Source organism: Mixophyes fleayi, chromosome 7, assembly GCF_038048845.1.
Source record: "Mixophyes fleayi isolate aMixFle1 chromosome 7, aMixFle1.hap1, whole genome shotgun sequence".
Taxonomy (NCBI): domain Eukaryota; kingdom Metazoa; phylum Chordata; class Amphibia; order Anura; family Limnodynastidae; genus Mixophyes; species Mixophyes fleayi.
The window spans coordinates 117,531,687-117,559,078 of NC_134408.1; the positions used below are offsets into that span (position 1 = coordinate 117,531,687).

Below are 27,392 nucleotides of genomic sequence, written 5' to 3' on the forward strand. Positions count from 1 at the left end.
ATATTAAAATTGTGTGTCTTTTTTTTTATTTTGCTTGCTGTAATGGGAAGGAATCTTGGTGACCAGCATGCCATGTATTGCCAAGTCAAGGCTGTGATTGGCAAATGGCATCAAGCATACACATAACGTGACCCATTTAAAAAAAATATCAGCCTCCAGCTACTGTTGAGTACTATACCTATGCTCCCGATTAATAAAATACACAGCTTAAAACCAATTTACCTTAAAAATTACACACAAAAAATAATTGAAAGAAAAGATATATTGGATATGCAACACATAGCTAGCAACTTACCTCTTCATGTGTGCTGGTTGTCCTATTGTCATTTATTTCTAGGTAAAAAAAATATATAGATATATGTTATAACAAATATACATCAAAATCATTTGACCAACAACATATTTTATGGCCACATATTCTACATATTTATGAACAGCAACTCAGATGGAATAAACACTTTTAAAAGAAACTTTCACTTTCATTTATTTCTTCCAATAGTTGTTCAGTTTGATGACAAATAAGAAGAAATAGACAAAAACATTTTTTAAAAAGGTATAGACACCTAATTTGTAAATTCAACATTATTTACCATTTAAAGCAATTTGGAAAAAAATATATTTAATCACACAATTTTTCCAAAATCTAAATGCAAATTATCTTTTATAACTAAAATGAAGCACAATTTGTGACTATGGACAACAGCACAAAAGAAAGTAACATAATTTTTAAACTGCAATTTAAAAGCCAGTTACATTAAGTTTATCTAATATTTAATATTTTTTTATTTAAAATTGGAAAACATGTAATGTGTTTCTTTTAGTCTTAACTAATACAGAGAGTCTGAAGTGTCACGTAGGAAAATTGTTCCCAAAAACACACAGACATATTCCATTGTGATGTTTCCCTCTTGTATTTGCATATATTTGTGAATGTTGCTGGTAACGAATTTACATTTAAAACTATTTCCATTTCATATATAATGGTCCTTTATTGAGCTATCTCCCAAACGTGGTTATCCTAATACAACTGATATTTGAGAGGAAAGGCAGATTTTAAGGAGGAAATTACATTGTGTCATACACCAAAAAGTACAGGAAAGGTCATTTACAAATCAGAAAAAACGTGCAATAAATTTTTTAAGACAGAATTACACCTATTCTATGTAAGACGTCACCTCAAAGGTTTATACTGTGCACAATCACTTTTTGACCTGAACTGAATTTTTTTTTAATGTCTTAATCAGTATTCGAAGTGGGGCGATATCTGCCGGTATGACATGCGGCACTTTTTCTTCTCGAGCATCCAGTGCCAGTGGTTAGCAGGGAAAGCAAGGCGAGGGAGCGCCATGCTGGAGAGGCGCTCCACTCACCCTGCCTTTCCCACTTGTCCATGCTCCTCTCTGATCCATTCTCAATGACAGTGATGAGGGTGATGTCATAATGTCCCAACACTGCCAGTGGGGCGCAATGCAGAGAGAGTAGCTAGAAGACAGAAGAAAGGAAGAAGAGAAGACAGAAGAAAGAAGGTCATAGAAAGATAAGTAGAAATGGAGGGGGAAACAAGGTGATGAGGGAGGGCACATTGTGATTTAGGGGCACAGGCTGATGAAGGTGGGCACAGGGGGATGAAGGTGAGCACAGGGGGATGAAAGGGGCCACAGGGGGATGAAAGGGGGCACAGGGGGATGAAAGAGGGCACAGGGGGATGGAAGAAGGCACAGTGTGATGAAGGAAGGCATAATGTGATGAGTGAGGGTATAGAGTGATGGAAGGGAACAGTGTGATGAATGAGGTTACAGTATGATGAATGAGGGCACAGTGTGATATGGAGGGGGCACACTGCGATGAAGGAGGAGACAGTGTGATGAAGGAGAGTGCATTGTGATGATCGAGGGGAAAAGTTGTGAATTCACTAGTGAGAGGGAATAATAGGAGCAGGAACAGGGATTGATAGAGAGGACCAAGCAGTAAGGGAGGAGTGAGAGAAGGATGTGAGGCACAGGGGAGAGCAGGGTGTGAAAGTGGGGGATATCTGCAATGAAGATAGGGGCACATAGGAACAGAGAAAGGAAATAGATAAGAAAAAGGTAAAGGGTAACAAGGAAGATATAAGGGAGCTGTTTTGGAATATGGTATTATATTATGGAGATATAGGGGACAATGTAAGTACACAAAGGAGACGTGAGGGAGAGGCAGAGGGACACAGAGGAAAGGTAATTGGACACAGGAGAGGTGGGGGACACAGGGTGGATAGCCCTGCATCATTTAATATGTTTTATATTATACTATAGAGTGTTAACATGCATCTAAAGACTCCATTACCATGTTAATGTCCTTCCATGTATACATTGTAAACTCTTGAATTCGTATTGTATACACCTTTTGTTGACTGACCATTCAAAATAAAGAATTAAAAAAAAAAATGCATAAAAAATTAACTTCACTCTATCAAAATCCCTAACCCTTTGGGGAGTCTGGTCGTTCAATTCAAAGTGGAAGTTCCATACCAGCATTTCTAAATTTCCACTTCGACCACTGAAATAAATTATAACCATAATGGGACATCAGGAGGTAAATGTATGAAGCTCCGGGTTCTTCAACACCCGCGAGTTCGGCGTCTTCAGCGCTTAAATATAAAGAAGTTTCCCTTTACAAGGCAGCACCGCTTTAAATTTAAGCGCTGAAGACGCCGAACTCGCGGGTGTTGAAGAACCCGGAGCTTCATACATTTACCCCCAGGAGTGCTTATAAGTCAAAGGGCTAGATTTACTGAAGAGAGGCTTGTTAAAGGCGGATTTTGTTCAGCGGTTTCAAAATCACCGGATTACTAAAGGCCAACTCACTAGAAAACCACCTGAAAACTACAGTTCAACAAAGTGTCACATTACACATCCCCCTTCTGATTTTTTAACATGATAACAAGGCAACCAATCTGAGTTATGAAGCTGCGGTTTGACAAAGCGCAGATTGCTCAAGCTGCATGTTGTTTTCCACCCCTTTCCATTGAAAAGTTAGGACCTAAGGTATGTATAAAATAGTCACAGTGTACTCTTAGCATGAAATCAGTTAAATAAATCTTTAGAAATATACAGTAGTTATTAAAGGCTAACATGTGGTACTATGTGAGGATGAGAAGCTGATCAAGGGTCCTAAAACAGACCTCTCCAGGGGCGAACGCAGGATTTAGAAGGTGGGGTTTCCGCCCCCCCAGAAAAAAAAAAAAATATTGCGAGAGGGAGCGCAGCAGCTCCATTTCGGTGAATCTGAATTCTACAGCAGCCGCGGCGCTGTCAAGCAGCATCCGCGGCAGTGCTGTATTATACTACAATACAGCACTGCCGCGGCCGCTTCTTTGACAGCGCCGCGGCTGCTGTACAGTACCGTTGGTTCGCGGAGGGGAGGGGAGGGGGAGAGAACCAGAAACCCCCCCTGCGTGCGCCACTGCTCTCAACCTGGAGTTACGAGTGTCTGGCTGAATAGGAAACTGTTACTAAGGTGTTACTGAAGTGTCCGATTGTCACACATTGCACCAGCTAAACTTGCTTTATGGTCACTGTTCTCCCCTGTTTCCCACTTCCTGCATTCACTTTCTGGTCTGAACTGAGCATGCACACACCTGATTTGCTCAATACTTCCTGCATCCTCTTGATTGGCTAATTGCCTGTCAGCTCTGTCTACTTAAAGCACCTGCTTCTCTACCAAGTTGCCAGATCTTCAGGTCTACTCTCCTGTCCAGATGTCCTGTTCCCTGGCTCCTGTTTGCTGTCTATTCTGGGGTTTCCAGCACATCTATCCGCAGAACATCACAGCCTCTGTGTCTACTCCACTATCCTGTGGTAATTGCCTACAGATTATTGCTACCTGTTTTCTGAGTCTCCAGCACATCTATCCGCATGTAATCACTGTCTCTGCATCTACTCCACTATCCTGTGATAACGTTCTGCAGATTATTGCTACCTGTCCTCTGAGTCTCCAGCACATCTACCCATAGATCATCGCTACCAGTCTCCAGCATACCCTGCACACTCACCTGCTGTTCCTTACTCTCAGTAGATTGGCTCTACTGTTGCCCTGGGAAACTGCTTCTTAATCTCTCAGTCATTGAGCTACTTATCATCCGTGGCATCTTCAGTTATTATCTTAGTCCTCAATACAGCCTCGCTCATCACCCCCTAAGAGGGCTGCGACCTGCGGTCTGGGAGCAGGTAACTCCAACTCCCTTGCGGAAGTCCATGGTGAACACCTTCCTCACCGTTAGACTCCGCGCCTCTCAGGTGGTAAAATCACGTGAGCTGGCTGTATGGACAGTCCTTGCTCACACTGTAACCCACAAACAAATCGCCTGAACATTTCCTGAATGTATTTCCTTCTCTGGAAAGCAGCAGAAACACTTGTATTCTGCTGTGTTCAAAGATACAGTGTTTAGGAAAATGCAAAGTATTAGCGGTTCAGATGATCTGGATGCTATTAGACTATTAGAGCAGGGCACAAGAGGTGTGCTGTTAGGAACGTACCTAATAATGGGTATTATTTTATTTTTTATTTTTAATAACTTTATTTATAGAGTACCAGCACACAATTTATACATACATACAATGTGGAAAGCTAAAGTAAGCCAAAATAGGTAACAGTATAAATGTCTGGAGGGGTAATGGGTATTATTTTAAACTTTTGAACACTAATCATGTAACTGTCAATGAATAACAGACCACAGGGATTCAGGCAAGTGCAGAAATCCAATTATATATAAATGAAAACTAGGTCGCCAATATGACAAGGTTTGCTCAGCCCATGAAAGTTCTACACAAATGTGACACCTGTGAAGACAACTATGGAGAAATGCTTGCTCTGACATATACCCAGACCTGTATATCTACTCTATTATGTAACATTAGTGTGGACACAGTCAGTGGTGGAAGTGGGGATGTATACAGAGGTATGCCATACCCCCCACTTCTCCTACTGCCTTCATTGTAAAACTATCACATTCCATTCACTAAATTTCCACTTAAACCACTGGACACAATATATTTTTGTCAGGATAGTGCTTAAGGCAGTGCAGTGGTGAGACAACTGGGGTATTGTGCTTGAAACTTAGCATGTTGGTGCCCAAGCCTAGTTGCAAGGTAAAAATAATCAATAATTTCTTAATTAAGGAATGTTAAATCTAAAACACTGCTCTGATTGTGTTTAAAACACAATCAGAGCAGCCGCTAGGGAGGGGCGATTGCCCTCATCGCCCCCCCCCCCCCCCCCCCCCCCCCCCCTCTGGATCCGCCACTGAATGTAGATTTCTTCTTCTTCTTCACAGAGCAAACAGGCATCACAGTTCCAAATAGCACATAGCAATGTCACAGTTATCTGTATTCCTCAACATCAGCTTAACATATATAATTTCACACAGCAGCACTTTGCAATTTTCCTGCTTTCCACAAAATGTTTACTTTCTCCTGATGATTTAGAAAAGCACACTCTCTTGCCTGTCTTTACTCCAATTTAATAGGAATGCAGAACACAAGTAATATACATGATGTTCCCTCTTTCCTTTTAAGCATAAGCATACAGTTCCTTTAGTAAACGCTGGCTCCATAACTCACAGTTATAGTGTTTTTCCCCAGATAAAGAATATGATCCTAGAGTTTAGTACAATTATCCTCAATTTAGACTCAGTCTCTGTCACCTAACTACCTTTCCCTACACTTCACCCTTGTCACTAGCTCACAGTCCTTGCAAATAGGCCTTACAAATACTCTTCAGGTCTCCCCATCTGTTCCCTACCCGACTAGTAATAAAAATACTCAGTCCAAGTAGATCAATGACAAGGTAAATATGGGTGTTATGAACTCCCCAATCAGCAACTGATAACCCCTATATAGAATCTATGGTGCGGGATGTTTTTCACCATTAGCAGCTGCCTTTCGCTGAACCACACTGTTCACTGGTACTCGGATGCCACCTGGATGAATCCCAGTAGTGTATAGTTGTCAACAGTTGTGAATGAGGTATACCAGGGAGACATGCCGCTATGGAGCATCATGCAGACAAAGCAAGACAAACAGGACACAAAGGAGAATGATGAATTAGCAAGCCAGGTCTGAGGACAGCGGAGGTACACAAGGTCAATAAACAGGCAGAGAGTTCAAGGGCAGGCAGAGATCCAACTGCAAGGTCCAGTAAACAAATCCAAGGTCAAACACAGAAATCCAGCTGCAGAATATATACCAATCTATACAGGATAAAGATACTGAAACTAGTCTAGGTAAACCTTATGCCAGCAAGGCAATAATGGCAATAAGTGTATTTATGTAGGTCTTGACCAATCAGCTGCTGGGTTGAAATCATGTGAGCAGAGATTGTTGACTGCTCAGCTGCTAGATAATGAACAGTGATGAGTCTTGCAGGAATTCGTAATGAGTTGCAATGTGGAATCCTCGTTAGCTCAGGAAGCAGGGTGAGTAAGGTTGCTCAGCAACAGACACAACAACTCTGATATACAGCAAAATCTGCAATGGATTTCTGAGACAACAGAGCAGCAAAATAAATCACAGAGCAGCAAAAATATAACAATGGGTTACTTATCCCCACTGGTCTCCAGCATCTTTGTCCAAGATGGTTCCTCTCTGTTCAAGTATCTGGTAATCTCTCCCACTCTCCACTTCTCCACTCTCTCAGGGTGTCTCTCTCTCTCTCTCTCTCTCTCCTTTATCCTCTGTCTCTCAGACCTCTCAGACTCCTGTTACTCTATCTCTGACAGGCCGCAGGAGACTCCCTCTGGATGTCTGCCTCCCTTCTCAGAATCTCCAAATGCCATTTGTAATTGCTCCTTTGCACAAATTTCTACTACAAGTCAGCATTGAAACATATATCCCTGACCTCTTAGTTTCCTTACCTAATATAATAATCTTTTCACAGACACGTGCTAATATTGATCTAAAAAAAATAGCCTTAACTTTTATTAGGATGTCATTAAATCTATCCCAAGTACAGGTAATTTTGGCTACCAAGGATCAATTAGGAGCATCACTGTTGGAACGCTGCCACATACTTGCCTAAATATAATATTCCCTCAAGAGAAGCTCTGCAATGTCAGAACCAAATGAGCATCCCAGAATAACTTGACCTAAAAATGTTTAGAATGTAAAATCTGTGTCTCCAGTTATCAAATGGACGCGTGTTGCTTAAAGAAGCATTAGACTTATTGAAATTGATAAAGGCTAATTAATTTTGACATGTGTGCAAAGTTTCAAGAGTTTGACCTAATTCAGTAATATTTTCAAATAATATAAATATTTGAAATACGATTTAAACAGACATGCCAACCTAAATTTTATACAGTGAGATTGTCAGGAACAAATAAGTATGGTGACAGGGTAAGAAACAAAATGTGTGCAACCCTTGGGCAATTTTATTTTGGTGCTGCATGTTGTTAAAATAAAATGTATTAAATTAGAGCAAAACAGCAAAAGTGAGCAAGTTGCTAGGGCAAAAAAGAATATAATGCCCTGGAGATGGCAGAGTAATCCTGTAAAGTAGTGTGACGTGTAAAACACACCGCCGAAATTTACACTAGCATGCTATTATTTACTCATACTTAAATATAAACCTGACAAGCATGTTTTTGTAGAAAAAGACTTAGGGCCTGATTCATTAAGGAAACTAAGGCAAAAAAATGAGTACGTTTTTTCCTGGACAAAACCATGTCAAAATGCAAGGGGTGCAAATGAGTTTATTATTTTGCACATAAGATAAATACTGGCTGTTTTTCAGTGTAGCACAGTTGATCTAGAACATGCCTTACTCCAACTATAAATCTGCCATCACATTTTAAATTTACCTCCCCCAATGCAACATGGTTTTGTCAAGGTGCAAAGTTACTATTTGTTTTGCTTTCCTTTCCTTAATGAATCAGGCACTTATTGTAGCATAGGAGTGGATACTTAGCATGCTTGCTAAAGTACAAAAGAAATACAGCAAAAATGTAGACATTTAGAGCCTCATTTAGAGGTAGATGCATTTGTATTGTGATCATATGTAGGAAAAGATGCACAAAAGAAAAAGCACATTTATGTACATATGTTCAGACATCCAACTCTAAAACAGTAGCATCTGACCAGGCTAAAGTCAGGTGTAACAGATGTGTATACTTGTGACGTACAATGATATCGTAGAGAAAGCATAGAGACGTGGCTTGATAGTGTTAGTAGTAAATGCTAAATTCACATTACTCTATTTGTACACAATATAATAATATAAGAAAGTGCCAAAAACAGAGAGAATAGCATCTTAACTGTGTCAGTAATAAATGTGAAACTCGCATTTTCCATATAAAATGTAAAATGAAATACAAACACAAATACGAAATACAAATTAAAATAAAGCTAAATATTAATTTCCACTTTAAAAATAAAATCGAAATCCTATTTTCTGCAGTAACCCAAATGGAAATTCCTCAAGCTAATTTTTGCAGTGTAACAGTGCGCATTATCTTGTTGAAAGAGGCCACTGCCATCAGGGAATACCGTTACATGAAGGGGTGTACTTGATCTGCAACGATGTTTAGGTAGGTGGTACGTGTCAAGGTAACATTCATATGAATGCCAGGACACAAGATTTCCCAGCAGAACATTGCCCAGAGAATCCCACGGCCTACACCGGCTTGCCCTCTAACCATAGTGCATCCTGGTGCCATCTCTTCCCCAGTTAAATAACACACATATACCCAGCCGTTACATGATGTAAAAGAAAACATGGTTCATCAGACCAGGCTACCTTTTTCCATTAGTGCATGGTCCAGTTATGGCACTCACATGCCCATTTGTAGGTGCTTTGACCAGTCTGCAGCTACGCAGCCCATGGCATTCATGTGGATGTTAGTTTTATACGTACTACCTACCTAAACATTATTGCAAACCAAGTGCACCCCTTCATGGCAATGGTATTCCCTGGTGGCAGTGGCCTCTTTCTTCAGGATAATGCGCCCTGCCACACTGCAAAAACTGTTCAAGAATGGTTTGAGGAACATGACAAAGAGTTTAAGGTGTTGACTTGGCCTGCAAATTCCCCAGATCTCAATCTGATCAAGCATCTGTGGCATGTACTAAAACAACAAGACAAAGCCATGGAGGTCCCACCTCGCAACTTACAGAACTTAAAGGATTTGCTGCTAATTTCTTGGTGCCAGATACCACAGGACACCTTCAAATATATATACACTCATCTGTTTTTAACTTGTCAATTAAATTCAGTTTGTTTTATGAGGTAGATTTTATAGATTTTAGGTGTCTCCCTTCCCATTTTATGCTATATTATTATATTACTTAAAATAGTGTCACAAATTATATTTTGGTATAACATTTATAAAATATTACTAAATTGTATTAATGTCTAAATAAATTTGTGTATTTTGTATTAATAAAAGCACTGGGGATAGTGATTTCTGTACTTAAGATTTTTGAGGCTTGTGGTGACTGTTCCCATGCCCTGCAATTCTTCTCCTTTGCATACAAATATATTACATTTAGCAAGCACTGAGGTGCATGAGATGTGATTGTCAGTTTCATTCGATGCCAAGTGAATGTAATGGAGCACAGATGGTGAAGCATCATTGGGGAATAGCCTGTGAGCATACACCCTTAGAGAACATGTAATGGAGATAGCACTATAGTGAGCCGATGACTTACAAGCTACCTGCCCTCTATGTATTGGTGCTGACCTTGCGCCCTTGCAACTTTCTCAAATGTTAAATGAAGGTAGAGCATAATACTTAGCAATACATTTCAAAGTCAAAAATGAACAAATTATAAATTATTATAATACTTACATTTAATAAATACATCTCGTTTAAATTAATTGAGGCACTTATTAGTGTTATGTTTCACCTCCAGTATTACCCCTTATTATAACAGAAATTGGCCGCACATATGCAAATGCATAGGCGTGCTCGGACCTCCTCTTTAGATAATTAAAAAATGAAGCTTAATTTTGCACTGAGCTTTCAAGCACTGCATTGGATCTTTGTGCAGTGCATTGTGATTTGAAGGATTTCAGAGCAGGAGATAGATAGATAGATAGATAGATAGAAAGATAGATGTATTAGTATAGCGAATATTGTGAATATTTTGGTGTAAATACTGCACTTGCCCATTCACATTATACTAGCAGAATATCCCACCCTATAATATGTTCCAAAATACAGCTATTTATTTCTTGGGTAATCCCTTCCCAAAAAGCATGGCTCCACCAAGGGGCATAACATAGAACAACATGGGCTTCACTGTACCTGTGCTGGCCACAAAGCATGTTCAGAAGAGCTAAACAGAGGCCTCTGTAGTGGACAGACTGGTATCGCCAGCCCCCCCTCAGCAGACCCCTGCGTACAGAAGCCAGGGTGGCCCCCTCCATGCTATATTCCATTACCTGCAGACAAATGCCAGACAGCAAAAAAAATTAGTGTTTTAAACTCCCTTACTCTTTTGCAGTAGTAAAGGTCATTTGAGGCTGTGGAAAAAAATAAATTGCTGGTGGCAGAATCCATATGGTCCTAATGTACAGAAGTTTCACCAAGGTACTCCCACCTGTCAGGACTGGCAATGGTCTCTACTTTAGGACTCTACATCCTGGCGCCATTTAAATTAATACAATGCACAATAGCACTGCTTACTCTTTGATAACGCTCACGGTATGGCTGCTGCCAGGCCAGCCCTTGAACTTTATTAAGAACCCAACAGTTTTATTTATTTTAATAAAAATAAAATCGTAAACAAATAAAATTCACTTGAAAAAGACTCACGGCTTAGAGTCAAAACGCGTTGAGGTTGGGACCCGATCTGATCTCCGGAGAATCTGAATTGGACATATATTATTGCCTTTGATTTGGAGGAGTCTGGTACGAGTCCATTTTTTTATAAATTGCTGAATTTTATTTGTTTACGATTTTATTTTGTCAGTATTTTATACTATGTATATGATTAAAAGATAATGCACCAGATTTTCCTTTCCTATTTTGTATTCATTGTGGAGGGAGCTGTGGCTTTTTAAATGGAAAAAAGAGGAGGAAAATCTGTCTTTACTGAAGGCTCTTTCAAATTGGAAACATTGTAAGCATAAGTCCTGTGGGGACAAGTTGTCTTTGAAGAACACAAGATTCTCATTGGTGTTTCCTGTTAAGAACTGCACGGTATTAATAGAAGTTCTTTTCTACACCTTTGGGAACTTTTATAGAAATATATGTGACATATTACACTATTATGTGTTTTATTTTTAGTTCTAGTGTAAGATTGAAAGATTTCAAGATTTGTCTGAAATTCCCAGACCAGGTGACGTGTCTTCAACTCTGATGTGCTACAAAAGTTTGCGGTAGATGTATGTACAAATTTGTTTTTTGTTACTTCAATGGATCTACGCTATTAAATTCTGATTACATATATCCACTAATATTTCTTAGCATGGGAGACTTGGTTTAGGTCTCCCTGAGACTGCCTTCTGCTTGGTCTTTCTGGCTTTGTAACCTCACAGAACATGCACTTGAATAATATGAAACTGTCTAGGCACAGACCCAAACACCATGGTCCCTGAATCCAACACATGACATGTACATACACATAAATGACATTTTAAATTATATTAAAATATGATCTATTGATTTTTTTTCTACTATGTTTCTTAAATATTCTCTTTATAATACTTCTACCCCAATGTAAAGTGGGAAAATTACTTTTGTCCAAAAAGTTTCACGTCACAGTACTATTTATAGACAGATCTAAAGAACTAAAAGAAAAAAAGAAACATTATTTTTCCCAAGCTGTTCTATTTTTTTCATCTGCTTCTAAGAAGTCAACTTCCTTCCAGATACAGTAAGATATCAGATTTAACTGTCAGCCATAAAATATTAAGAGGAAGCAGAACACCAAGGATAAAGGCATAGAGGTTGGCACAGAACCAACTCACACAATACATCGTTCAACATAGGTCTTCAGGGACCGTGCTAGTATTAACGGCAAGGTTTAAGGTTATTTTATTCTGTTACTGTAAAACATTAAGTTTGACTTCACTTTTATGTACATAGCATGTATTTTTGTTTTCTTTTTCTGATATTCATTTGGAAGTTCTGCATTATGTGTGTTCTGGACATAAAAGATACACAAATGGAAATATTATGGATTTCGTGCTGTACGTATCTTTGGAGTTAACTGGAAATCAATTGGCAGAGCACAAAGTTTTTCCATTCTCATAAATATACAGTACTTGCTGAAATGCATTGTTGACACTTTTGTTTGCATTTATAATAACAACATTAAATATAAATGGTTGGCTATGATTTTGTTTCATTTAACGTTTTTTTTAAAGGGCAATTGATTTCTTCTGCGCTTTCACTCAGCCTTTTGCGTTAAAGACTATGGTGCTCTCACATCTGGGAAGAATAGAAAGTCTTCCAGTGGGAGGAGCAGTCAGTAGCTTCTGAGTGTCACATGACTTCACACACAACCAATCAGGAGCAACCAGAAATATAGTAATGCATAGACCAGTGATGGCTAACCTATGACACTCCAGGTGTTGTGAAACTACAAGTCCCAGCATGCTTTGCCAGTAGATAACTAGCTGATAGCTGGCAAAGCATGATGGGGCTTGTAGTTTCACAACACCTGGAGTGTCACAGGTTAGCCATCAACGGCATAGACAAAAGTCTGGAGCATATGAAAGTTGAGAAGAAAATGCCCCTGTCCTTTCACAAGCTGTCTGTATGATATTTGTGTCATTTAGAGGGTCAACTGAAACATCACTTTCATATTTTTGTAGCAGTTAGCTCTGTTAACATTTCTTGTGAAAGTTCTAATGCTCTAAATTGGCTATAGGTTGTGCTGTATTGCTGTATTGACTATAGGCAGTGCTGTTAACATTGTAATGTTCAGATTGGCCTAGCTCTGTGAACATGATTAATGTTGTGACAGACATAAAGGGGGGAATTCAATTACTAGTGAAGTCCCATTGGAGCCTTGCATGGTGAGACTGGCCGATTTTTACTTGCTTAACTTACCGTAAGAAGTGCACATCATGAAATGCTCCGACGGGACTTTGAATTAAATTGAAGTCCCCCCTTAGAGTGCTTTAGCTCTTTGACTTGATTGGCAGCAAGTGGGTCTAGATTAGTGAATCCTCCAGTGCTCCAATTCACAATAGCTTTGTCTAATAATGTGAGGGGGTCATGTAGATTTGTGAACACAAAAAGCATTTTTTTTTTACTGCACATGTGCAGTACAAACAGTTACGTCATTTATATTTACAGGGGAGACATATCTCCCCCTTGTGTCTATCTACCCTCAGAGCGGCAGAACAGGAGAGAGAATGGCCAAGCAGGTGAAGGCATAGTACAGTAAGGGTAGGGCCGTAACTAGGGCTGTGCGACAGGGGCGAAAGCCCATGGCGCAATGCTGAAGGGGGGAGCAATTTAGGAATATTTTAGGTTAATTTGGTTAAAACTGAGTGGGGGCAGCATTTGTCTTTTTCACCCCAGGCACTAGAATTCTATGTTACGCCTCTGAGTAAGGGTATTAATTAACATACCAGGCAGAGAAGAAAGTAGCGGCTACTTTTCCTACAGTACAAGATCCATGATGATGATCACCATCAGTCAGACCTTGCGGTGTGTTAAAAAAAAATATTAATAATAATAATAGCAATAACAATAATACTAATAATAATAAGCATGTACCCCTCCCTCCACCCTCCAAAAAAGAGAAACATAATCATCTGTAGACCAGGCCAACCTACATTGTAAGCATAAATTGCATCCAACTATATATAAGGCCCCGAATGTGCAAATCACAGATTGGCTGCTGGGTATGTAGTGCAGTACTTTTTTGTTAAAGTTCTTTTGATTTTATTGGCTACAGGTTAGTATAGCCATGTGAATATTCTACGGCTCTGATTGGCTGCAGACTGCTCTAGCACTTTGAATGTTCTGGTGCACTTATTGGTAACAGTTTAGTTTAGCATTGTACATTTTTTTATAATATATTTGGCTATTGGGTGATTTAGTTTTGTGGAAGTTCTAATGCTGTGGCGGTTCTAGCAGTTGAGGATCTCACGCTACTCTACCCTTAACAATCTGCTATCACATGATCACTGAAAGCTTCCAGACTAAATATCTCAGGAGAGAGACACTTTGCAGTGACAGCTATGTAAATCTGCCACACAGATTATACAAAGGGAACACTGGTTATAGGAGAACCTTTGGAAAAATAATTCTTAGCTTCAGCTTAATGTTAAAGATACCTAGGATGTATTGAGAATATTTTATTCGTTTTTAAATTACACCGCCCAGAACTTACAGATATACTATGAATGGGTATTATATAGGTATAGTGTATATGTGATTCTGTGCATTTATTAGGTATTGCTTGCAGAAGACAGTATTTAAATTTTTTAAAGAATAACATTTTCTCAAACATTGCAAGCAAACTGATTATTTAATACCCCCAATCTGCAAATTGAAGAGGATAGGGTGGATCTGTTTTAGGGATATAGGTGTCAGTTATTTCAAGAGGGAAAAGAAAGGTTGTGTGCTAATGAATATTATTGTAACTAATTAAGAAGCAGTGGTAGGTAGGCTAGTTTTAAGTAGTATTACTATATTTGAACACACTTCCCATGGCTCTTTGCTTGTGATCAGCTTTATCTATACATATTGGGCCTTATTTAGAATAGGCTACAATTTTGCAGCAGGCATACACCTGTTTGTATTTTCTTTTGCCCATATCTTGAGATAAGTCATCAACACCAGCATGTATCTTTATACCAAGGCTTAGGGAGCTGTGCAGAAAAGCAGATTTTTGTGGTCCGCAGTGACACTTTCATCCTACTCTAAAACATACTTGCCAACTCTCCTGGAATGTCCGAGAGACTCACGGAGTCCGGGTGGGTCTCCCGGACTCCCGGAAGAGTTTGGCAGCCTCCCTCATCTGCCCACTTCCTAGTGAAATGGGCAGATTTAGATCCAAAATGCTTCCATTCACTGGGAATCGCGGCATTTGGCCCTGTTTGTGTCATTACATAACAGGGGCGGGGCCAAAATGACGCAATTTTTTGAGCCCCACACAACCACCTCCGCCCCCTGTCCCGCAGCTCCTGGAGACTGACTGTCATAAATTGGCAAGTATGCTCTAAATCCGGTCAATTGTACACAATGCTGTGCAGCTAGGCATAGCCCACTGTAGCACGCAGTGTATAGGAAATACTGAATGTGATAAGAATATAATGCAAATACAAATACTAGCATGAGCTGCCCATAGGATAGCAGATATTAAAAATTGAGCGTGGTATACAGCACAAGAGACACAATTACTTCGTACAGTATATGGTCAGTGTTACATATCAGACCTTTTTCAGAGACAAAAACTTCCAGGGACTGTCTCTAGAACTTAGTGGCAGTTGTCAAATCTGGTGTCATAAATATGTCTGTGCTCACATGCAGGTCCATTGTGCTACCCGGCCACCAGTGGACCATGGAGCTACAGAGCTGCCAGTGTTCCATGATGTTACCCTGCCTTTAGTGGTCCCTGGTACTGCCTATGGTTATTTTCTTCAGTCTTAAAACTTGAGCTTTTTCCTGCTTTGGCCCCTGGGCCTGAGGATCATTCTTCTATTCTGGCTTCATTCTGGGGACTCTACTACCGTCTGGTCTTCAGTGACAGCAACTGTTCCAACAATTGAATCCTCTGTATAAAATTGACATGTGACCCAGGAAACCGCTGCTTGAGACCGAATTACTATTTAGTGAAAATTGCTGTAATTTTCATATACTGGTCTTTTCTGATCATTATATGCAAGACATAAATGGGGTTCATATAATATAATATAATGGTTGTTGTAAGCAAATTATAATTAATGCTGGATATTATATTAACCACAAACACATGTTACTTTGTCACTGCAGCATTGTACAATGCCTTGTCCTTAAGTTGTCCAGGATTTGGCATCCTATATATTTGTACTCACCATCAAAAATGTTCCAAACATAAAAAAAGTAGACACCAACTCAATTCCTTCACATCAACACCCGGGGGGTAAATGTATCAAGCTGAGAGTTTTCCGGCGGGTTTGAAAAACCAATCAGATTCTAGCTGTCATTTATTTAGTGCATTCTACAAAATGACAGCTAGAATCTGATTGGTTGCTATAGGCAACATCTCCACTTTTCAAACCCCCCGGCAAACTCTCAGCTTGATACATTTACCCCCTGGTCTCCAAGTTCCCATGTTTGAGGTAATTCACATACCCTAACGCAGTGGTTCCCAAACTGTGCGCCTAGGCTCCCTGGGATGCCTCGGCGTGGTAAGCATGGCGGGGAACTACTTGGTAATTATTTTGGCTTAGTGGTGCCTTGAAAAACTATGGAGACCCTAATGGTGCCTTGAACTGAAAAAGTTTGGGATCCACTGCACAAACGCATTGTTCAGTCTTTTTTTAATTGGGATCCCCAATTGTCATAGATAAGGGAACCTAAATGTCAGTATGCCATTGTACTTAGACAGCAAAATGTTCCTAAGAGAAAGTCTTGCTAATCTGACAATCCGAAACTTCAAAGTCAGATTCTGGGACCCCATGAACCAGAGGTTGTGCTCTGCTGTTCTAAAGTACTCTTTAGTATTGTCTTGGGAGTGGCCTTAGATACACTTAGGGCTAGATTTACTAAGCTGCGGGTTTGAAAAAGTGGGGATGTTGCCTATAGCAACCAATCAGATTCTAGCTTTCATGTATTTAGTACTTTCTACAAAATGACAGCTAGAATCTGATTGGTTGCTATAGGCAACATCTCCACTTTTTCAAACCCTCAGTATAGTAAATCTACCCCTTAGTCTGGAACACAGAACAAGTGACACCATTTTCATCCACAATATCCATAACTCCCCTCATCTTCACTATAGCAGCATGACAGGAGGAGCAAGCTTTACAAGGACGAATTACACTTGTTTGATGTTGCAGAGACATAAACATGGGTAGGAGGATTGCTGTGGGAGAGAAGAAGGGTAGTGTGTGGTGGTGGCATTAAGACTGTACTGGATATCTAAACTTTTTATGACTAAAACACTACATTATATTACATTTATTAAAATAAATTGAATAAAATGAATATGTTTACATGTTTTATATCATATGTCAGTAACTATATGTCAACCATTTACTCTACGTTGTTCATTGATGGCCACAGTGCACATGATACACCTCAGCCAATATACATACACATTTGCTTGTTACATAAACACAAACTGTCTTTACATTGCTTTTTGGATGTATTTTGATAAAGGCATAAATAACAACGTCTGTGTGTTTGTCTATCTGTAGATAAGAAAAAGGTAACAACCACTCGTGTCACATGACCACTTTTGAAAGTATGTCATGACAGGACACTTAATTCTCAGGCAAGTCAAACTGTAGATCGAAGATTACTTGTAATGTGTTTGTAACATAATGCAAATACCACCTGGCAAAATGAAAACGTGCAACAAATTTTATGTTGGGAAAATGCAATTATTTTTCCACCATGCAGTTTTTTCATGCTTTGTGGAATATAAGAGTCAGTCAAAAATTTCTGACAAATAAAGAGGGTTATTTATCATCATTTATTTATATGGCGCCACCAATTACGCAGCATTGTACAGAGAATATTTGTCACTTGCATCAGTCCCTGCACCATTGGAGGTTACAGTCTAAAGTCCTTAACATGCCCATAGAGTAGGGTTAAATTTGTCAGCAGCCAATTAACCTACTTGTTTGTTTTTGGTGTGGGGAACGAAACCGGAGCACCAGGAGGAAACCCACGCAAACACGGGAGAACATACAAACTCCACATAGATAAGGCCTTGGTCGGGAATTGAACTCTAGACACCAGTACTATGAGGCAGAAATGCTAACCACTGAGCCGCCGTGCTGCTGACATTTTGGATCTCTCCTCCCTGAAATCCCTTAGATGAGGTCCAAAGGGCTAGTGTGCGGGGCGTGGCAGATCACCCCCCTGCACAATTATTGCGTCATCATGCAACGGGGTTTGGGCCAACGCAAATTATAGTCGAAAGATCTCTTATGCAAATGGCATCTTCAAGGCCCCATCCTCATTACAGGAAGGAGTGGCGGGATCCGGCAGGGTGGCATAGTCTCCTGGAAGTCCGGGAGAACTCCCAGAAATTCTAATGTTTCCCAGATGTTCCAGGAGAGTAGATCATAATGTGCAAATCACCACTATAACCATACAACCAGTCAGCAATGATCTTTAATTAGTCTAGTAGAAAAGTTCTGTGTGATCATTGCCCCCACCTTTCTTTTTCTCCTTCTGCTTGGCTAAAGGCCTAACCATTTTTCATTAATAAAAACCTCTCATAATATTTGTGAATGACTAGCCAAATCCTTAGACAAACCTTTGACATGAGAGAAACACATATTACTAACGATTTTGTAGAAGAAAATATGAGTAAGGTAGACGATTCCATTCATCTAATAATGATTTATTCTGAGTGAAGCAAAAAATGCAGTGCATAGCAACTTCACAAGAGCAGAAGAATTCCACTGAAGCATTATTGTAATCTTAACAGATTCCTTTGAACACAACATTGTGATTATGTAGAGTTCATTCTAAACTGTAAGTGTGAGATACGTCTGCTGTCAAAACTACTAGTCAAATAATTTAAACAGTGGATTACTGTATACATTATACAATAAGACTAGTATTTATAACGTAGCATTATTATTAAATATATACCATTTAAAGTACTATGTTATATTTATTTAAATAGATGTATTTTGGAATCACAGAGGAAACAAAGCTTCCTTCAGTTACATGAAGGGTCTGTCGCAGGGGCGTAACTACTGCTATACCAGTCCATAGGGCTGCCATGGGGCCCAGCAGCGAGGTAGGGCCCTGGCGATTGTATCTACTTACCGGTCTGGGGGTCTACAGCTCTGATCTTCTCAACCAGCTCATGTGCAGTGGAGTCTGGGCTTTCAATTCCATGAGGGGCTTCTGTAGTTGTAAGTAGATAAACATTGCCGGACCCCCACCCTCCCAAAAAATGTTGCTATGGGTCCCAGTGATTCCTAGTCACACCCACGGTCTGTTGTCTAATATTGTAATTAATTAACATGTAGTATAAGATTTTTTTAGACATGTTATTACTTTTGCTGACATCTTAGAATACAATCCCGCAAATAGTTGGACAAAGCATTAGCATAGAAGCATGTCCCAAAAACCAGAATGTCATTATGTATCAATATATACACACGGCAGGAACAATAGACACATTTGTGCCAAATGCATTCACTGTGTGTCTACATTATTGTAACTTTTTAAAAGAAATTACCCTTTGTATTTGAACTAAATTTACACATATTAGCTTAATATTTCCATTGTAGCAGAATAAATCCTACAAATCACCATCAGTCTCTACCAAGAAAAAACTAAAGTTTGTTTTGCTAATGAAGACTGATAAAGATGTCGGGTTGTTTATTAAAAAAAATGCAGAACTGCAAATGTGCAAACATAACAACCAATGGTGGATTACTGTTCATTGTCTAAGCTGCAATAGAGAAATGAAAACTAACACCTGATTGGTTGCTAGGGGTTACTGTATTCCTGCACTGTAAATAAAATCTTAACCTGCACAACTCCAGCTAGATTTAATTTTTCCTTTACACTACATATAATGGGTGGGGTTGCAGCAGCTGCAATAGGAATAGTAGACCTTGTTTTGACAATGCTATTATTTTACTGATTTAGGGCTTATTTAGAGACATATGGCGAAACTGCTTCATGGTTTACCCCATAAAGTATGGAAAAGCTAAGTGTAAACATGTTCCTATTTCCCTATAGCGCCTTGCACAATTCAGCATCAAGAAATGTAAGAGCAGCATAAATTTGCTAAATATCCTGTTTGCGAGCAATACCTACTTTAATCTTATTGTTTTGCTATGCAGTTTTAATTGCTTCTTTTGAATTGCCCATAAGGATGACAGCAAGTGCTATCTGACATATATTTGCAATTCTTTGGGAAAATGATCTCTGCTATTTTTAGACATTCCCCAAAATGGAAAAAAAGACGCTTTATACATGGGTTATTCATTAACATTTTATTAGATTTCCTTGTTTGTTTGTTCTTGGGGGTGTTTAAGGAGAAAATGTAAAACTGTTGAGTCTTAGTTACATCTTGCCTCACAGTCATTATAGTGAGTTATTTTTAGGTATTTTGCACTGTTTCCAAGAGTCTGTGTGTTTGTTGCTAATGCAATTTCCCATCCATTTGTGTCACATGACTCTCTGTAAAAGTATTCTATGATGGAATGCATACCACCAAGCATTTATCATCTGGGAATTTAGAAATTGTAGGCTTCACCCTCGACCCACTCAAACAACATCCAATCCACTGAGATCCCACTCTAAATTGTGAAGCTCCACTTCTAACTAGTCCCCCTTGTTTTGGGCATGCAAATCAGATGTGTCTTGCTTATAATGGCACTGTTGATGGGTATGTAAATGTCAGTAAAGACAAAACAAACCTACATACAAGGATAGACTTCTAATAGAAACATCATTTTTTTAAATCATTTAGATATAAGTCTCACCCAATTTCTGCAAGTTGACCCAGGTTATTATTGGTTAAGCTCCTATCTATAACGTTCCTATTTGTACTTATCGCATCTCTATTTGCAGAATTTCAAATCTCAAAGAAAACATTGATTTTTGATAAATTTTTCCTATACTTGCACAATACACCCACATCTCCCACTTTGACCTTGCTAATTTATGCTAGAATATTTTTCTGTGCCCACGTACCAAGTCTGCATATATTATGCATGTCTGTTTACAGCAAAATTGCTATAATAACTCTTCAATTTTAAAATATTCTTGAAATATTGCATAATATATACATATTTTCCAGTGTAGGTTTCATAAAATGTATTGCAACCTACAAAAAATATTTCAGAACTGCAGTAATAATTTGCTATTTAAACCATGCTATAAAGTTAACACTAAATACAGTCAATTGTATTAACATAAAGGGGTAGATTCAATTCCCTGCGTTGTTCTTTAGAATGCGGGGCACACGTTATTACCGTTACTACGGTAATGTGAACACAGATTTTTGCTCCCGACTCAGGGAGCTGCGAGCAAAAATCAGTGCTGAAATTACAGTAGTAACGATAATAATGAGCAGCAATTACCATAGTAACAGTAATTGTGCCTGCCCCGTGTTGTTTTAAAGAACAACACAGAGAATTGAATCTACCCCAAAAAATATAATAATCGATTTTTATAAAGATAAATATATTTGTCTCAATTATAGTATTTAAAGAAGATTCAAAACATATTTAGAAACTTAATATGTCAATCTGGAGAGCAGTATACGATGTTGGAAATAAAAGCTTAATTATTTATATAGGGAAAACATTTACAAAGTGTCAAGTATATGGAATTTGATCCCCACCAGTTTAGTCTTTATGATGTTACATATTCTCGTTAGAATTCCTTACTAGGTAGAAACGCAAGGTATATTTGTTGGAAGGCTCAACTTTATAGAAAATATTTAGATTATACGCGCCAAATGCTTAAACTCTCTGAAAATATAAGCTCTTCTGGCTGGAGTCCAGAAAGATCTATTGTTGTGTCATACGATGCCACTGCACATTTTGCCTTTGTTTAGCGTGACCAGTTACTTCTGTTTTACATTGTTGTACGATTAGAATATGCACACTATGGGGCATATTCAATTCCGATCCGATCCGCGGTAACGCGCGTTACCGCGGGAAAATGCGCAGTACTGCCGGTAATACGGTACCGCAATAACGCGGATTTTCGTACGCAGCCCTGTGGGCTGCGAATGAAAATCCACGTTATTGCAGTACCGCGGATTAGGTTCGCGGCCGTTCCGGCGCGATCCCGCGGATCGGGATCGGAATTGAATATGCCCCTATATATATAAATATCTGGACACAGAGTACCTGTCCAATTGACCTGACAGTGACCTGTCCATAATAAATCACAAAGGATTCACCTGATCTTCAGCAAGTTTCTCTGTGTCATTGTTCTATAATACCAACTTTAACCACTGAGGAGTTCACTTTATTTTGGCGTTTAACCCTTTTCAGATACTAGGTAGGTGAATATAATGTGTTAACCCAAAAAAAGTTAATTACAAGGATATATTATAGTACAGTGATAAATAGAATAAAAACGAAATAGCTGTAAAAGATAGACTAGATGATCTTGCATTTTACCTATCAACCATAACTGTGCAATTTAATGAACTGACCTAAATTAAATGAATTATAAATTTACAATACTGTGCAGAATGACATTTCCATGACAAAGCAAAAGAGGACCTTTTCGATTGCATCACTGTAACTTTGCGCCTCTGTGAAACAAGCCATTCTATATACCAATAATTTACCGCAATTTCACTCATCTCTTAAACTAGGTACACAATACAGATTTTTCACCCGATTATCGTGCAAATGACAAGATAAATTACTGTTAGATCCGATATTGCATTGTGTGTACACTGCCCTGATCATGTTTTATCAGAGGCGTAACTTAGAATTCTAGCGCCTGGGGCGAGAAAGACAAATGCCCTCAATTTTAACCAAATGAACCTAAAATATTTCTAAACTGCACCCCCCTTCAGCGTTGCGCCCTAGGTGGTTGCCCCTATCGCACAGCCCTAGTTACGGCCCTGTGTTTTATCGTACCAAAGCACATTGTATCGTTTCATTTGATTTATATGACTGGACTAAAAATCTCTATACAGGATGGAAGATGTTGGGGAAATTCTGCAGTGTGTACGTACTCATGACCAGCAGTGTAGGCAGATCTCCATACAGAATACAGAGTCATAACCTTTTCAACAGATGTTTGTGATAGGTGAAGGTAAATAGTGTAGAATAGTGTAAGTGGGCACGCATGAACTGACATGCTGATCGGCACTTTCAGTCGTTGGTAAAATCGTTAAGAATATTGCATTGGGAGAAATTTTCTGTAGTGTGTACCTAGCTTAACAGATAATACATAGCTAAATATAGATAATTATGAAACTGTCAGACACATATATAATAGATAGTCCAACATAGATTAGATAGTTTTGAACAATTAATTTACTGAATATTGTGAAATCAAGTCATAGAAGCACAACATATGAAGAGTTAATGTAGCTTGACACATTCTTTAAATAAATTCTAAATTGTGGGTCATGCAAGGCAAACATAAACAAAAAGTGTATAACTGTCAGGCACATCCCAGGAATTAAACTTTGGCCTCCACATTCTAAACTTTACATTCACTGAGTCTTAACATTTAAACATCTACCTTGAGGTGAAGTCAGGAAAAATAAACAGCAGCACTTGAGTCATGTAAACACCATAAGATAATCTAACGTTCTCCTCCCTAGCTTGTTAAACATTGTGATGCCCCAGATCACTATTAGTCCTGCACTGTATAGAACTGTGTTGCTGGACTTTAATTTTGGATCCCAAACCTTATAATGGCCACACACTACAATATAACAATTAAAATTGAGCAATTTGATATTCAAGCATTTTTGTTAATACTTCTGCGACGCCCAATATAATCCAATACAAATCAATGAGATCATCATTGGGCATACTGAAAGTAACTGTAATACATCTGCGGAATATTCAGCATAAGCTAGAGAATCATAGTATTCCCAGACACTTCTATACTTGTCATGATGCAAATCGGGAATATTTACGATTTAAAGCAATAGAGCACGTTGAGATGAGTGTAAGGGGAGGAGACCGCTTGCTAAAATTATCCCAAAGAGAAACCTTTTGGATCTATACCTTGAATACCTTTGTACCTCGGGGATTGAATAAGGGTTGTGAAGTCACACCGTTTTTATGATTTTTATGATAGTGATGAGCTTATTTTCACATGATTGCGGATCTTTATCATCTGTTATTTTTTAATTCTTTAAAAAAGTCTTTCTGATGCCATGCTTTTTGTTTTATTTATATGTTAGGCTTTGTTGTCTAGTTATGTTTTTATTGGAATGCGATGTTAGATTAACAAGTGTATATGTTATGGGGGCACATTTATCAATATTCACATAAAGTGAAAAGTAGTTTTCAATCCTTATCGCAATGATAAGGATTGAACTACTTCTCACATTTATGTACAGCCCTGCACAGAAACAGCAGTTCCGAAAAACTCTTCAATTGCGCATGTCCAGTTCCAAGAGCTGGACATGCGCACATAGATCCCCTCTCTGTCTCTGCAACGATAGTTGCAGAGAGAGAGCGCTGAGAGACAGGGAGGGATCATGTGATCCCTCCACACATGCGCTGTCCAGCTCTGCTCTTCGGAGCAGAGCTGACAGCATTAGATTTCTTCAATTAGGATGATGTATGCCAGCTTCAGCTAACATGACAAGTTCCCGAAAAATATATTTTTTCGGAACTTGTTAAATGCCGGCCCCGAGCAGTCACCATACTGTTGTATGGTGACTGCTAGCAAAAACGAAGTGCAGAGAAAATTACTGGTTTTCGAGATTGAACAGTCCGATGGAGCTTTCATAAATATCAATTTGAGACTTCCATTACCTAATTACACGGTAAGTGCACGATAGTGCAACACCGTCAATTGTTAAATATGCCCCTTAAAGTGTTGATTTATGTGTGCACAATATATAAATGATGTGTTAAGTGATATGTATGGTGGCAGGTAATGAGCGATCATCGACACTCACCTGTGAAGAAAACACTACAACCCTTTAAAACGGTGATCACCTGTGCTGAGGTCCACCCCTCCTGACGAAGTCTTACGAGACGAAACACGTAGAGGTGGTTGTGGAAATGATTTTACAAAGAGCTACCTCTCTCATGATGTCCAGGATCGGAAATTAGAAGTTAGCTGCCTTTGTGATCTATCCCTGAAACCTTTTCTTTTCTGGTACGTGCAAATTCTGTCATTTGAATAAAGTGTATCTTGGATAACGCACTATGGAAGTGCCCCTGTCTGTTTGATGTTTTAGGAATCTTGCTTTCCCCGTGGAGATCGGGAAGTGGAAGGGGAAGAGGCCCAGACCAAACTCTGCTGGTGTTTACCTTCTCCGTGGAAAATAGGAGTGACCACAGACATAATATATATATATATATATATATATATATATATATATATATTTATATATATATATGTATTACAGTTTCTTTCAATATGCCCAGTGGTGATATATATATATATATATATATATATATATATATATATATATATATATATATATATATATATATATATATATATATATATGCTTATTAGGAGAGGTCATGTTCACAACTTGCCTTCTGTTCTGACATGTTATGTTCTCAGCCATGAGCTTGCTTTAATACTATAATTACTTTAAACATACCCATTTAAGATGTGCTTGATCACTTTTGCACTGGTGTTGCCGTGAGAACATATGAACCTTGACAAATAATTACTCAATGAGGTGATCTGCATCTCATTCTATCATCACTATATTGAGCTTGTTTTATCATCAAACAAAATATCCTCTTTTTTTCATTTAGATCTTCCAATTTTTAATAGGATGATTTGCAATCCTTTTTTTCTCCTCCCCCTGTGGATGAAAATCACCTTTAAAACAGCAATCCCACATTGAAGGATTTTTTTTCTTTAAATAGAAAGTTTAGTATCTTTTAAGCATGTGCTTCATCATTATCTCCTTTGTAAAATCTCTCCGGAGGGCTCAAAGTAAGGCTGCCAGCCACACAAGTTCACAGCTCTCATAATGTCATGTGAAGTCAGAGGGGGGTGGAGGATTTTACAGTACACATAGCAGACAGTGCTCATTGGGGGTCCAAAGCCTCTCTTCTCAGTACTTCATATGTCTTGTGACTGTGGTTGCCATGGTAGTCCATGACACTTTGCAGAATTAATCATTAATAGCAGCCTGAAGAAACAGACCAAGGAAAAATGTTAAGTACCAATATATAGCCTGCCTACTTCACTTTTGTCAAGGGATTGCGGCTTCAAAATAGCCAGCTTGCAAAAAAAGTAACAGTAGTTTTGGCTGCATCAAACGTTCTATTGTAGGGAATAGAGTAGAGAGGAGGATGTGAGATTAAACTGCATTAGCTGTAATTAAGTAAATAGGTTACAAAGAAACTTGATATATGTCTATACATATTTTTTTTTCTACTAGGAAACAGCAGAAACGTTAATAACATTAATTTGAAAATTTCAAATTTAAAAAGGAAGCATAGAAAAGTAGGGTCTAAGACTATGTTGAAGGAATAATTATTGTGGTGTTTTACACCCACCTGTTTTTTTAATCCATGTGGTTTATTATGGATATTGTTTGGAAAAGCCTATATGGGATCTTAGAGGAAAAGGGAGCCCCATAATTAGAAATAGGGTTTTCACAGGATTACAATTTAGTCAGACACAAGTCATCAGTGTGATTCCTTGTGTCTTAGGTTCCATGCTCTGCCAAAACAGACCACTCTCACCTTCTGTTTCATTGTACATTCAATATATGTTCAGTTTTTCCCTTAACTATAACAGTGTTGCAAACTCTGTTTGTGTTGTACAAGTATAGGATAATAGTTATACTATATGGAGTTTAGCAAAGGTACCCAACTATTTTAATTGAACAATAAACCATTGAGTGCATGGGTACCTTAATATGAGTAGTTCAAGATCCCAGAATCACTCAAAATCTAACATATTACTAAATGTAAAATATTTTTTTCCTAATTCCTGAGTGTATCTAAAACACTATCCAGATGGAAATATATTGTGTCATCTATATAATTTCAGCGAAGCACTATTTGTGAAAGACATGAACAAACCTTGGCACACGCAGCACAACCTGCCCATGTGTCGAATGACATGATCTTTGTCCCATTTGGCACTCATTTGTCTGGACAAGATCCAGGCAGTCAGTGCTCACGGTAAGAAGCAGGGTAAATTCTTGTTTATGTGTGGTTGGAGAATGACCATACACACAGGCCAATAGTTTGCAGCAGGGCCGAAAAGAGGGCTCTTGCTGTCACACAAAGCAAGCTCCAGGGCTTGCTTTGGGCTGCCAGAGAGCAGTGGCCAGGGGTGGCACCATGCCGTTATGCCCGCCATACAACGGTGGATTTAGGAACGCCTGTGCAGTGCAGCACAGAATGCTTCTCCGAGGATGGTGTGCCTGCCCTCCAACTTTGGCTGTTCAGCTGTAGGGGGGGTAAGGAGCAATTTTGACAAGGTGCTTCACCCCCTTGAACATCCCATCTTCTCTAGCCCCACAAGCTGCATGATGATGCTCCGGCCCCTCGACATCCCACCAGTTGCTCCTCCAGTCTAGAGCTGACAGTCCTCCTGCGATTAAGTAATACTCTAATACCCT

The 27,392-nt window shown here is 38.9% G+C and overlaps 1 protein-coding gene across 1 annotated transcript in view; it reads right to left on the reverse strand.

Moving 5' to 3' along the window:
• The window catches only part of PPP1R1C (protein phosphatase 1 regulatory inhibitor subunit 1C), a 45,969-nt gene that overhangs the window by 12,428 nt on the left and 6,149 nt on the right, over positions 1–27,392 (reverse strand). Inside the window, exon 3 of the mRNA XM_075178649.1 lies at positions 296–333. Coding sequence (XP_075034750.1) covers positions 296–333 — 38 coding nt within the window. The remainder of the gene's footprint in view (positions 1–295; positions 334–27,392) is intronic.